We start from the raw sequence: 13,726 nt of genomic DNA on the forward strand, positions 1-13,726 counted from the left end.
TGCCAGAAATACAATTTCTCAAACTGTCTGTTGTTGCTCAGCCATCTGTGCCCGGTGTGGCAGTTCAGAACATGATAATAAAGACTGTAAGAGCAAAACACCAGAATGCTCATTTAATCTTAAGTGAGACTACCCAGCATTCTCTGAAGCACGCCAAAGGAAATTCCAAAATGTAGATACAAAAGTTAAAAACAAAGCAATGCATCACATACCAGGAGGTGAAGAGGCAATATACCACAACAGTAGCAACATGTGCTAAACCTTCTTACACTGAGAAGGCAGTGGTAAAGAAAATGTCAGCTGGGACATTGACAAGGATGTCATCAATCCTGCTTTCTCTCAGCTACAACATACCTGAAAGGTATGCCTTGCTTGCTATCCCCTTTGAGCAAATGAAAGAAAGAAAATCATTATGAACTCACTCCTGAAGATATGCCTAAAAGGATCCCATCACATGAAAATCCTCTTATTAAAAAAAATAACGGAATGAGTACCACAGAGGATCAAAGATATGTCTCCAGACCCTTTATTAGATAGCCCGTCAACATATAACTAGGATACCTCTGTTCCTCCTCAGGATGATTTTAAAAAAAATTACTATGTCTAGTGGTCTTAATGGTGTGCAATTTGATGATGTCTTGATTTTTCCAGAGTAAGAAAAAATGATGGAAACTGGCCATCCACAAATCCTGAAAAAAAAAAAAGAAAAAATCCTAGACTAATGAAAACAAAATCATGCATCATAGGAAACATACCTAAAGCTATTGGAAGTTTTTTCACTTGGTTATACTATAAATTAAAGATACCAAGAAATTATATACTTGGTTTAATCCTTTATCCAAGTGTAAGCAAACAAAGTTTGCACCTGAAGTATTTTCAGGACTAGGGCAACTCATACAAGAAAGGCAAGCGATGTGAAGTCTTAGCTTCCTTGTATGAGTTGCCCCAGTCCTGAAAATACTTCAGGTGCAAACTTTGTTTGCTTACACTTGGATAAAGGATTAAACCAAGTATATAATTTCTTGGTATCTTTAATTTATAGTATAACCAAGTGAAAATACTTCCAACAACTTTGTATAATCCAGAGTTATTTAATAATAAGGTCTGACACCTTTTGGCAACTCGTATATGAAAATATGACTTCTTCATTACTTCAATCTTTGTATCACCTCTGGGTCTGGCTCCCACTGAAGAGACTTCAATAAAGGTTGAAACTGGTTGGAAGCTTGGGTGAAGAATGGCACGGCTGTTGCTGTTACTGCCCCCCCCCCCTTCCCCGCCAGATGAAATATGAGCTGAGCTGCTCTGTTCAGTGGTGGGGCGAGCCTGTTACAGGTGGGTGGGGAACAACGCTGAGTTTTGATCCTCCAGGTCACTCATTATTGGGAAATCCCATGAGTTTTTGGATAGTGACCCCTTCCCATAAAAGCATTATACATGTCCACAAGGAGGTGTGCTTTGTATTATGGGATACTAAGGCAAGTCATGTGAGGTCTTAGCTTCCTTGTACAAGTTGCCACAGTCCTGAAAATCTTAGGCGCAAACTTTGTTTGTTTACACTTGGATAAAGGATTAAAATTAAACCAAGTATATAATTTCTTGGTATCTTTAATTTATACCTAAAGCCAAGTGATGATTCGATTCTTTGTAATGTCACTATTATTAATAAGGACGGGAGATGGACTTGCCCGTGGAGAAGTCACCATCCTTGTGGACTACCATATCCATTTCCAATAAATACATATTAACATCAATGTAGAAACTGTTATTATATTTTCGAGAGGAAACTATTCTGCTCATCATCCCTTTTTCACTATGTAAGTGAAAAACTGATGACAACCTATTTGGGAATTATCACTTTCCCATGATATCCACTTTTCTACTCCATGTACTTCATTAGAGATATCATGGTGGAAAATTGAGAAAGCTGTGTGGTCCACACCTTTTTTTTTCATTAGCAGATTTTCATTCTGCAGCAGTCAGTTTATTTCCCATTCAGTGATGCAGTGAAGTATGTAACAATATATTATCACAGCAGCCTCAACTGCAGTTCCTAAAACATCTAGTCATTTCTCATGTTTTCCTAAGTCATAATGGAATCATGATTGCACAGCAGCCAAAGAAGCTCAAAAGAAATCTTGGAGTGTTTTCTGCATTACGCCACAACAACAACAAACTTAATTGGTTTCAAATGTGTACGAGCTTGAGCTTATATCTACCACTAGAATCAGAAGGAATCCCGAATCCAATTTATATCTTCTATATCAAGATCCACCACCAACAAAAAAAACTATAGGAAAAAAATCCAAAAAATTAAAGGTAGTCTATCTTTGATTTGTCTATCCTTGAGCACAATGGTTGCGCAATTGCTGATGGAGCAATGATTGCCAAGACACTCAGGGATACTTTTTTGCAAAAATATTGGCAATATCTTCTTATCCCCGCTTATCCTTTCCCAAATGCAGAGCAGAAAAACAGCAAATCCAATTTTCTTCAAATGGCACAGAATACAGTAGGCTGTTTACCAAAGTAAAACTGAAATATGCATTGCTTAAATGCCTTCCAACTGCTGTTAGATCTGATAATATCCATTATGCAATGGTAAAACTTCAAACATCTATCAACATTGACCATGGATCAGCTCTTGCATCTTTGTAACAGAATTTTCTGTGAGAGCTTTTTTCCAGATACCTGCAAAAGGCAATTATGATTGCATGTCCTAAGCTGGTGAATGATCCAAAATTCCCAGATAACTAGTATCCAATTGCTGTGACCAGCTGCTTGTGCAGGATTCTGGAAAAAAATGTTTAACTTTCATCTTTTATGGTTTCTGGAGAGAAACAACCTTTTCTCCAGAACACAGTTTGGCTTCCAAAAATATCACTATTACTGATCATTTTGTCTGGTTGAAGGCATCCATTAGAGATACCTTCCTAAAATACAAGCATCTAGTATCAGTTTTTTTTTTTTTTTAATATGGAAAAAGCGTATGACACTGCTTGGAGATCTGGAATACTGAAGATTTATACGATTTCTGACAGAGGGAATCTCCCTCCTTTTATCATAAATTCTTGTCCAGTCAAATCTTCCAAGTCTGGAAGATTTGGTTGGGTATTGCCCTCTCCCACCCCTATAACCAAAATAGAGTCCCCACAAGGTTGTTCTGTTTTTCTTTCATTGACCATCTCTCAATGGGAGCTTTCACATGGGTTTAGATTTTCACAGCACAAAGTTTAAAAAAAAAAAAATGGTTTGTGTGCATTTCTGCTGCAAGCATGGTTTTCATCCAAAATCAGATCTCTGACTAGGACAATCACTAATTCCAGTTGAACCACAAGTCAAGTTCTTGAGACTGATATTTGATAGTAAACTCACTTTCCTCCCTCACATACTTCAGTGACAGGACAAGTGCTGTAAAGCAATGAACATTCTACACAAAATATCATCCATTTGTTTGGGTGCTGATCGATGTTTTATTGGCCAGGGAGAGTACACTGCAATGGCTGGACCCTGTTCATAATCAAGCCATCAGAATGGCAACCGGAGTATTCTTCACATCACCTATTCTTGGTAGGACATCAAGACAGACAAACCACCTTTGTTGCTTCAATGCCAACAGTTGTCTCTGGTATGTGTAACTAAAATGAAATCTCTGCCAGAACACCCTCACGTATCTAACTTTCGATCACAATTTGAGAATCTGTACAGCACTGGACTGACCATAAAACCCTTCAGTTTGTAGATAAAACTCTTTTACAAGCTCTAGAAATTGTGGAAGACAACATAAATCCACATCCACCATGGCAATTTTACTTGCTAGCATGTAGCTTTTCTTTCAGCTGCTACCAAAGTTTTCCACCTATGCTGTCGTCTACCAGCAGCAGCAGCTCTTCAAAGCTCATGGAACTGAATATTCTGATTTCGTGCCTCTTTGCACAGACTACACCGCTCGACAATATGGCATTATTAAAACTCTAACTAAGAGAGCCCACAATCTTTGTTCCAGTGGAATTGCCCTTACAACTGAGCTTGACCATATACATAACATTTTCCTCTCCAGTGGCTACAGTGATCACAGTATTAAAAAAATAATCAGTTCCCCCCCCCCCCCTCCATTCTCCAGTCTTCTCTTAAGAAAGAGTTTGGAAATGCCATCACCATACCCTACATCCATGGCACATCAGAAAAAATAGCCAAGATTTTAAAAAAGTACAACCTACACACAGCATTTAAACCCCACCTCAAACTTGCTATCCTTATCCATTCTACAAAAGATCAGCTCCCTCTCCTCTCAGTGCCTGGAATTTATAAAGTACCCTGTTCCTGTAAGCTGGCATGCTTTGGACAGAGAGGCAGATCAGCAACCATCAGCCTGGAGAAACTATAAGTTACATCTGCAACCACGACTATGGTCAGTCAGGCCTGGCTGACCATGTCTTGGATACAACCCACAGGATCTCATGGAAAAAAACCACCATGCTCCACCACAGCAAATTCAAAAAAGAAAGACTATTTTTAGAATCAGCAGCAGCTCTCAGAAATCAACCAAAGCTTAATAAATACGGTTGCAGTAAGCTTCCTAAAATTTGGGAAACACTTATCATCAGAGATTCCACCTTACATTCCAGGCCACCTACAACCGCCCTTAGAGGACGCTCCACCTAGATAGGACTTTAGAGTCACCCACGTGGTTGGGCTTAGTATTGCGTGGTATTTGTGTATATGTTACATTAGTTTTTTGTAATCCCTGAAGATGTCTCAGTGACTGAGACGAAATATAGGAAGTATTAAATTCTGTTTAATCCTTTTTGAGTGCTGTATACAATCCATTAAGCCTCCAACATGATGTCCTCACAACACACAGCCAAAAAAGTTATAAATTATTTATAGAAATTATAAATATATATTAAAAACTTGTGTATAACATGTCAGTTCACACTTCACACACATAAAACAGATGAAGCTCAGAAAACAAAAACAGCAACTCGTGACAAATGACAATTTTCAACTGGATTGCTTCACATAATAACCAGTCACAGCCACTAACAACTTCAGTGCTATTGTCTCAGCACACACCCTACCTCATCTTCTGGGTCTTCTAAAATCATTGGAATGCTAAAGATTTGACGCACTCTGCTATCTGCATGTCTGTTTAAAGGATTCAAAGGGGGGATGTCAGTATTTCTGACAACACACCCGGGCTGTTAACACGAATGTGATGCAATGCTTACATCTTGAAAAGCATACTCTTCATGAAGCATTGATATATTGTGTTTAATTTGAGGAATCACCCGAAGTCAGGAAACAACTGGGGAGTCTTTAACAGAAAAAAAATACAAGATTATAACATCAGTGATATTATATTTATTGATATGATATTTAATCACATTTGATTATTTATTATTTCATATGATGATACCCGTGAGCCCCTTTTATGGGGAGTTATGGCACCATCTCAATGTCCCCTAATTTTATTCAAGCTCAGGACTGGCATAGCTGAAGAATCAGGCAGTTCTTAAGTATTCCTGACTGTAATCCATGTGTGTTCACAGGGCCAGTTTTCCTGTTCTGGAGGGGGGGGGGGGGGACTCACATTTGATTATAATTTTGTTTAGTTTTAGATACTAAACCTTGTACATACATTTTGTTTAATTATTTATATTTTTATAACTATTTTTAATATCTTGTATACACATAACTATTTTATTAATATCTTGTATGACTGGTTTTCCCTTTGAGTCATTTCTGACCATAGGTGACTTTGTAGGCATTGCACACAAAGTATTCCTGGTGTTCACCATTGCTTTCCGAATCCCCCAATTTTATGTGCTTGGGACTGTCATATAACTGGGATGTATTCATGACTGTAATCCATGTGTGTTCATGGGGCCGGTTTACCTGTTCTGAGGGACAAAAAAACCTGAGTTTCTGGATGTAAAAAACCCCCTACCTCCATATGAGACCGGCTAACTCATCTTTAGTCGAAAGAGACCAAATAAAAGTTCCTCATGTCACTGACAAGAATCAAACCCAGGTCTTTCTGACCAAAGAGCTTCATCTATACTGACTGAGCTACAGAGGCTCTAATATCTTGTATAGAGAAGTATTTATTTATACCTTGTATAAATAACTATTTAGTAATACCTTTGATATGTGGATGCTGAATGCTTTGTACATATATTTTATCTTATTCACTGGTTTATCTTCTTTTTGACTGTTTCCTAATACCCTGTGTACTTCTGTAACCTATGTCCTGGAATATTATGACCTTTGCTGTCCTTGTGCCATAAAACAGGAAATTAGTCAAGCTGCTAGCCAAAGAGTTGGAGTTGAAACGGATAGTGAAGACATTGCATTTTGCTGTGAAGAAGAGCTCTCATACTAAGACCTAATGCAGCTGTCTGAGCTGCTGTTTTAATTTACTGTTTTAATCTGCTATTCTCCCCAGCTTCTTCTTTTGCAACACAGAAAGCTGCAAAAGAAGAAGCTGGGGGGGGGGGGGGATAGCAGAACAAGATACAGAAACCAAGTCTCCCAAAAAAAAAAGTTTACAGTGAAAAAAAAATGGCAGAGGCATTTGCCTCCGTTTGTAAAGTAGTTTGCTGTTTGAGAAAATGAATTCAAACATGAGAATATTTAGCAAAGTAGTCAGAATAAGGTGAAATTGCTTGCTACAGAAAAATTTATGCAGAAAAGAAAAGGAAAGCTGTGCAGAATAAGTTGGACATAATTTTTAAAAAAGCCTATCCCTGCTTTCACTTCATCCCCTGGTGATGAGCCTACACTTGAATACTGCTCTCACATCTGGGGCGGTGTAAGAGCAGTATTCAACCCTTCACATTCAATATTCAATTCAAGAGGTTCCTCGAAATACTGGATTCTATGCAGAAAAGGAGACAGTTGGATTGATTAATGATCCTTCTCTCACTAATACATTCCACTCATTTTCACACAGACATTCAGTATTCCCTCAATGTCTGTGTGAAAATTCTTTTCCAAGTGCTTCTCTGGCCAAAGTTAATCTGGATTGGCCTGAGTAATTCCCCCATTCTCTGTCAAACATGTCCAAATGCATGCAGCTGCACATCAACATGCTCCTGCAAGTCAACTCCAAACCCACAGAACAAATTTCTCCTTTGCATTCATCCATTTCTCTCTCTCTCTCTTTAACCTCTTTATTTTAATGTATTATAGGTTCTGAAATTGTGTATGCGCAAGTTTGATATATAAAACTTATTAGTTCTGGTGGATATCAGGAATTACAGGATATGGACTATTGTTGCTTTATACTCCGATATTGTGTTTCCATTTTTTAATCTTCTTTACTGTTATTTCCTCTTTTTTCTTACAAATTTTGACAATCTAAAATCTGTGATTGAATAGATAGAATCTATGATCAGATCACAGAACCTCTGTGATCTGTGTCTGAATTCAATGAAGAATGTGAAAACTTATAATAAATTTAGTTTAATCCTTTATCCAAGTGTAAGCAAACAAAGTTTGCACCTGAGTATCTTCAGGACTGAGGCAACTCGTGGTAAAGGTGGACCAAGCTCTCATCACTACTTGACTTAGTATCTCCCACAATGTAAAGCACATCTCCTTGCAGACATGTATATTGTGTTCCCATTTTTTAATCTTCTTTCCTGTCATTTCCTCTTTTTTCCTACAAAGTTTGACACTCTAGAATTAACCTCTGTGATCTATGCCTGAATTCAATGAAGAATGTGAAAAACTTATAATAAATTTAGTTTAATCCTTTATCCAAGTGTAAGCAAACAAAGTTTGCACCTGAAGTATCTTCAGGACTGAGGCAACTCATGGTAAAGGTGGACCAAGCTCTCTCATCACTACTTGTCTTAGTATCTCCCATAATGTAAAGCACATCTCCTTGCATACATGTATAATGCTATGCAATAAGAAAAGGGCCACTACCCACACTGGTTTCAACCTTTATTGAGGTCTCATCAGTGGGAGCCAGACCCAGAGGCGGTAATAATAAGGTGGAGTAATGGAGAAGTCATATTTACCTATACGAGTTGCCAAAAGATGTCTCACCTTATTATTAAATTACTCTGGATTTAGAGAAAGATGTTGGAAGTTTTTTCCCACTTTGTTAGACTATAATAAATTTAGTTTAATCCTTTATCCAAGTGTAAGCAAACAAAGTTTGCACCTGAAGTATCTTCAGGACTGAGGTAACTCGTGGTAAAGGTGGACCAAGCTCTCTCTCATCACTACTTGCCTTAGTATCTCCCATAATGCAAAGTACATCTCCTTACGGACATGTATAATGCTATGCATTAAGGGAAGGGCCACTACCCAGACTGCTTTCGACCTTTATTGAGGTATTTTCAGTGGGAGCCAGACTTCCAACATCTTTCTCTAAATCCAGAGTAATTTAATAATAAGGTGAGACACCTTTTGGCAATCGTATAGGTAAATATGCGGCAATTCCCATAAGATATGTGCTTTGTATTATGGGATACTAAGGTAAGTGATCAGAACTTATACCACCTTTACCACGAGTTTCCCCAGTCCTGAAAATGTTTCAAGTGCAAACTTTGTTTGCTTACACTTGGATAAAGGATTAAACCAAATATGTAATTGGTAGCATAGCCAGGTGAAAAGCTTCCATCAACTATCTCTAATCCAGAGAATTTTAATAAGGTGTTGACACCTTTTGGCAACTAGTTTATGGTGATATGACTTTTGCATTTCTTCCACCTTAGCACCACCTCTGGGTTTAGCTCCCACTGATGAGACTTGAATAAAGGTCAGAACCAGTCTGGGTAGAGGCCCTTCCCTTAAGGGAAGGGCCACTACCCAGACATGTATAATGTCCCCAAGGAGATGTGCTTTACATTATGGAAGATACTAAGACAAGTAGTGATGAGAGCTTGGTCCACCTTTACCACGAGTTGCTTCAGTCCTGAAGATACTTCAGGTGCAAACTTTGTTTGTTTACACTTGGATAAAGGATTAAACTAAAATTATTATAGTCTAACCAAGTGGAAAAAAACTCCCAACATCTTTTTCTAAATCCAGGGTGAAAAACTTATAGACCTTCTCACCTGAGAGTCCAAGCAAAAATAGAAATCGTGCTTTGTCACATCTCAGTGATAATTAACCACCAAATCAGCTAGAATTGGTCTTCCAACAGATATAATAAAGCATTGTGTGATACAGCATAATTCTGTCTTCCTCTCTATTTATTTCAATCCTGTGTGTGTCATATTTTTGTTTTTTTTATAGGATATGTAAATCATAGAATGATCATATTTGTCTCACACTAAGTACTTTTTTTACTGTTTTAATTTACTTAATTATTCCAAATAAGAAATGATTGTTATATAATCAGTATTTAAAAGAAAGAAAGAAAGAAAGAAAGAAAGAATTAACATCTGTTTAAGAAATTAAATTTCCATATCTAAATAGAAAACTACCCTGATGTAGAACAGAGCATTCTTCTAGAAGCCTACAACTTAACTTTCAAACAAATATTCAAAGATCTTGTATTTAGTACTGAAAAGAGGTGAGTAGTACTGCATGTATGATTTTTTTTATTTTTATATTTCACAACATTTTTGTATTTATGAAATGTTTCAAGGTAAAAAAAAAAAAAACCAAGCATTGCTTATTCAAAGCGCACATATTTCTGGTTATTAAGAAATATGTACTTTTCCTATTTACTTACTAAATAATAAATGTAGGATGTTATATTCAGACAATAATGATCAAGGAAAGCAAGGAGTAATGATAGCATTCAACACCAAACATGAAGATAAATTTCTTGATTGGAAGGCAGTTTCAAGTAGAGTTATGTGGGCAGACTTCAAAATGGGGAAATGGACAATGAAACTTATTTGTGCATATCTTCCCACAGAAAGTTCCAAGGAAGAAGTGAAGGAATTTTTTGAGTCATTAGAACAGGCAGCTAACATAAAGAAAATGGAAAAAGTGGTCCTTGTTGGAGATCAGAGTCAGAAATGAATTCCACTAGGCATACAGGAAAATTTGGAAAAAAGGGCAAAGCTAATAATAACGGTATTTACTGGACTTCTGCTCAGGACATGGACTAGTCGTTACTAACATCATATTTCAACATAAACTTTGTATACAAGTTTACATGAAGAGAAGACACAAGAAATAAGAAAAGCCTCATTGACTATGTCATTATTGATAGTTATATCTTCATGCTTGTATCCTGAAGAGAGTATAGAGGATTTGTAATTGGAAGTGACCATTACTTAGCACTGAGCAAGATAAAATGGATATCACATTGAAAAGAACAATATTTAACAAAGTTTTAAAATGAATTGAAGTTGAGCAGCTTTTACAAGTAAATTGTAGACTCAACTATACAAGCATTATTGGGGGGAAAAAATGAAACAAATTGAAAAGAAGAGCCAAACCTTGGAGTCTCAGTGGCAAACTTTGAAGAAGGCATTGATTGATTCAGCTAAGGAGGTATATGGTGAAGTTGTCTGCAAGGATAGAAAAATAAAAACACCATGGTGGACAAAAGAAGTTAAAGAAGCAGTCCTAGAAAAGAAGAAAGCATATCAAAAGATCTTAGTAAATAAGTCAGCAGATGCCCTAAAAGAATACAGAGAAAAATGTAAGATAGCTAAGCTTAGCTAAACAAAAGTCATGGGAAGACTTTGGTAGGAATATAGAAAATAAATATCAGGAAGGTGGCAAAATGTTCTGAAGGCTATTGAAGTAGCTTAGAAGTAGAGGAAAGAATACTCTAAAAAGACTTTGTGACTAAATCTAAAGGTGAACTTTAGATAAATCTAAAGTCCCATTGTGACTTTAGATTTATCTAAAGCTGAAGATAAGGATATCCTACATGTCTGGAGTAATTACTTTGAAAGACTGTTAAATGAACCAAGCAGTAACAGAACCATACTAGAAAATTTTCAAGAGGTATGTAAAGAGGAGTACATATCAATACTTGAGGTAGAAAAAGCCATGAAAAACTTGAAATGTGGAAAGGCAGCTGGAGTAGATGATATTTGATCAGAAATGCTTAATTATGGAGTTATAAAAGTTTTGCAGCAGCTGTACTGCATAATTCAGATGGGTTTGTCAGAAAGTAGAATTCCCAGTGATTGGAGTAGAGCTCTCATAGTACCCATCTGTAAAAAAAAAAAAAGGGAATAAAACAATGTGAGAATTATAGAGGAATTTCTCTACTGTGTTCCAGGTAAGATTTATGCAAGCATACTTGAAAAGAGGTTGAGAAAGATTGTGAAGAGGAACTTGGAGAACAATAACCTGGGTTCTGGCCAAATAGAGGTTGTCAAGAACTGATGTTCACTTTAAGACAAATAGTTGGGAAATCTTGGGAATATGACAAGGATGTCTACTTAAGTTTTGTAGATCTGGAAAAGTCACATGACAAAGTGCCCAGAGAAGAGCTTTTCAAAATACTGCAATTATATGGGGTGAATGGAACATTATATAGAAAGGAACTAAGCTTAGAATGTAAAAATTATTGAACAGTTGCTTTGACAAGTCACCTTGGTAAAATGATGATAATGATATTGAGAAAAAGATTGCGAACACAATTGGAAGCATACCTTGCAGACAAGCAAGCAAGCGGGATTTAGAAAAGATAGAAGTACAATTCAACAGATTTTGACAATGCAGTTAATAGCAGAGAAAGCTAGGAGAAAAAACAAAAACATATACTTGCTTTGCTGATTTTCAGAAGGCATTTGACAGTATTGACCAGAAAGTGACATTAACAGTGCTAGAATCCTGTGGAATTGATAGAAAATTAATAGCTATATTAAAAGAGGTTTATAAGAATGCAGTTATTCTCTCATAAAGTAAAGAGCTGAGATTAACATCTCCAATTTTGATTTTGGTTTGATACCACTTCCTTGTATAATGTGATCCATATAGATAATGTGCACCCTTGTCACATACCTGATTTAACATCAGACTGTCTTCTTGTATCTCCTTTAATTCTAACTGCTGACTTACAACTCAAACATAGGCTGTGTATTGACCGACATAATGTTCCATTTACGCAATGTGACTATAGTGTTTTGAAGAGCTTTTCTCTTGGCACCTTGATATATGCCTTTTTCCAGATCTACAAAACTTAAATACAGATCCTTATTATAGTTGCATGATTTCTTGACCATTTGCCATAAAATGAGAATCTGATTCAGACAACCTCCATTTGGCTTGAACTCAACCTATTATTCTCCATGCTTCCCTTCCACAATGTTTCTTAACTTTTTTTCTAAAGTATACTTGCATAAATATTACTGTAGGGAAATATCCTCTGTAATTCTTACATTGCTTTATTTCCCTTTTTATAGAATGGTTACTATGAGAGCTCTACTCAATCTGGAATTTGACCCTCCGACCAGGCCTTCTGAATTATGCTGTGTAGTCACTGTAGAATGTCTTTACCTCCATATTCTACTCGCAGCTCCCTTTCCATATTTCAGGTTTTTGATGTCTTTTTCTACTTTTAGTATCGATGTATATTCCTGGTTGCATTCCTATTGAGTGTTTTCCACTTGTGCTGTCACTGCTTGTTTCATTTAGCAATCTTAAAAAATAATCACTCCAGACATCTAGAATGTCTTTATCTTCCGTTTTCATGCTGCCTTTATAGTACTCTTTCCTGCATTTCTGAGCTTTTCTCAATAGCTGCCATGATTTACTATCTTCCTGATATTTTTCTGTCTTGTTACCGAAGTCTTCCAATAATTTTTTTTTTAGCTAGTTTTACACAGTGTTTCACTTTCTTACTTTTTCTTGAATTCTCTCAGAGCACAAGCCAACTTACTTGCTAGTAACTTTCAACATGCTCTCTTCTTTTCCTTTATTGCCTGTTTAGCTTTGAGTTGACTGTGGAGTTTCTGAATAATATTTGTGTATTTTAGTCTACATTTCACCTTTCAAAGCTGCTCAACTTTGATTTATTTTAAAACTTTCTTACATACTCTTCTTTTCCACGTAGTATTCAATTTTATTCTGCTAAAAACTAAACGATTGTCACTTTCAATTTCAAATCCTCTGTATAATCTTGTATCCTAAACCAGCATGAAGATATCACTATCAACAATAATATGATCACTGAGACTTTTCTTATTTCTCTCATCTTTTTTCTGTTTAAATTTGTGTACATCGTGTTGGAACATGGTGATAATAATAACTAGTCCATGTCCTGAACAGAAATGTGGCAGGTACTTATTATTATTAGCTTTGCTCTTCTCTAAATTTTCCCAAAACATTTCTATATGCCTTGCACTCATTTCCTACTCTGCTTTTCTTTTTCATTGTATCAGCTGCCTTCTGTAATTCCCTGAAAATTCCTCAGCTTATTCTTTAATACAACTATTGTGGGACCATAGGCACCAATAAGTCTCACTTCCCCATTTTGATTCAACTACATCATGCCATTCAAGAAGACTATCCTATTTAGTGTTGAATATCATATCTACTTCTCCTTTTTACTTATCATTATTACCTGAATATAGCATATTTTATTTGTTGTTCAGATAAATCTCACCTGTTTTTTTTTTTTTTTTACTTCTTTGTTTCAGTAATGCTTATCATGTCAATTTGGTACTTATCCAGTTTCCCCTTCCATTTCTTTTGGAATTCCATTCCAAAAGAAATGGAATTGCTTTCATTTCTATTGATGCTTCTTATGTTGATGGTGCCAATCTTGGACCCAACAGAATTCAAGATT

General features: G+C 36.3%; 1 protein-coding gene across 1 annotated transcript in view; it reads left to right on the forward strand.

Moving 5' to 3' along the window:
• The window catches only part of PNPase (polyribonucleotide nucleotidyltransferase 1), a 440,058-nt gene that overhangs the window by 197,276 nt on the left and 229,056 nt on the right, over positions 1-13,726 (forward strand). Inside the window, exon 10 of the mRNA XM_090395838.1 lies at positions 9,439-9,535. Coding sequence (XP_090251964.1) covers positions 9,439-9,535 — 97 coding nt within the window. The remainder of the gene's footprint in view (positions 1-9,438; positions 9,536-13,726) is intronic.

This window comes from Typopeltis vanoorti, chromosome 7 (genome assembly GCF_054136105.1).
Source record: "Typopeltis vanoorti isolate ZY-2024b chromosome 7, IOZ_Tvanoo_1.0, whole genome shotgun sequence".
Lineage (NCBI taxonomy): Eukaryota > Metazoa > Arthropoda > Arachnida > Uropygi > Thelyphonidae > Typopeltis > Typopeltis vanoorti.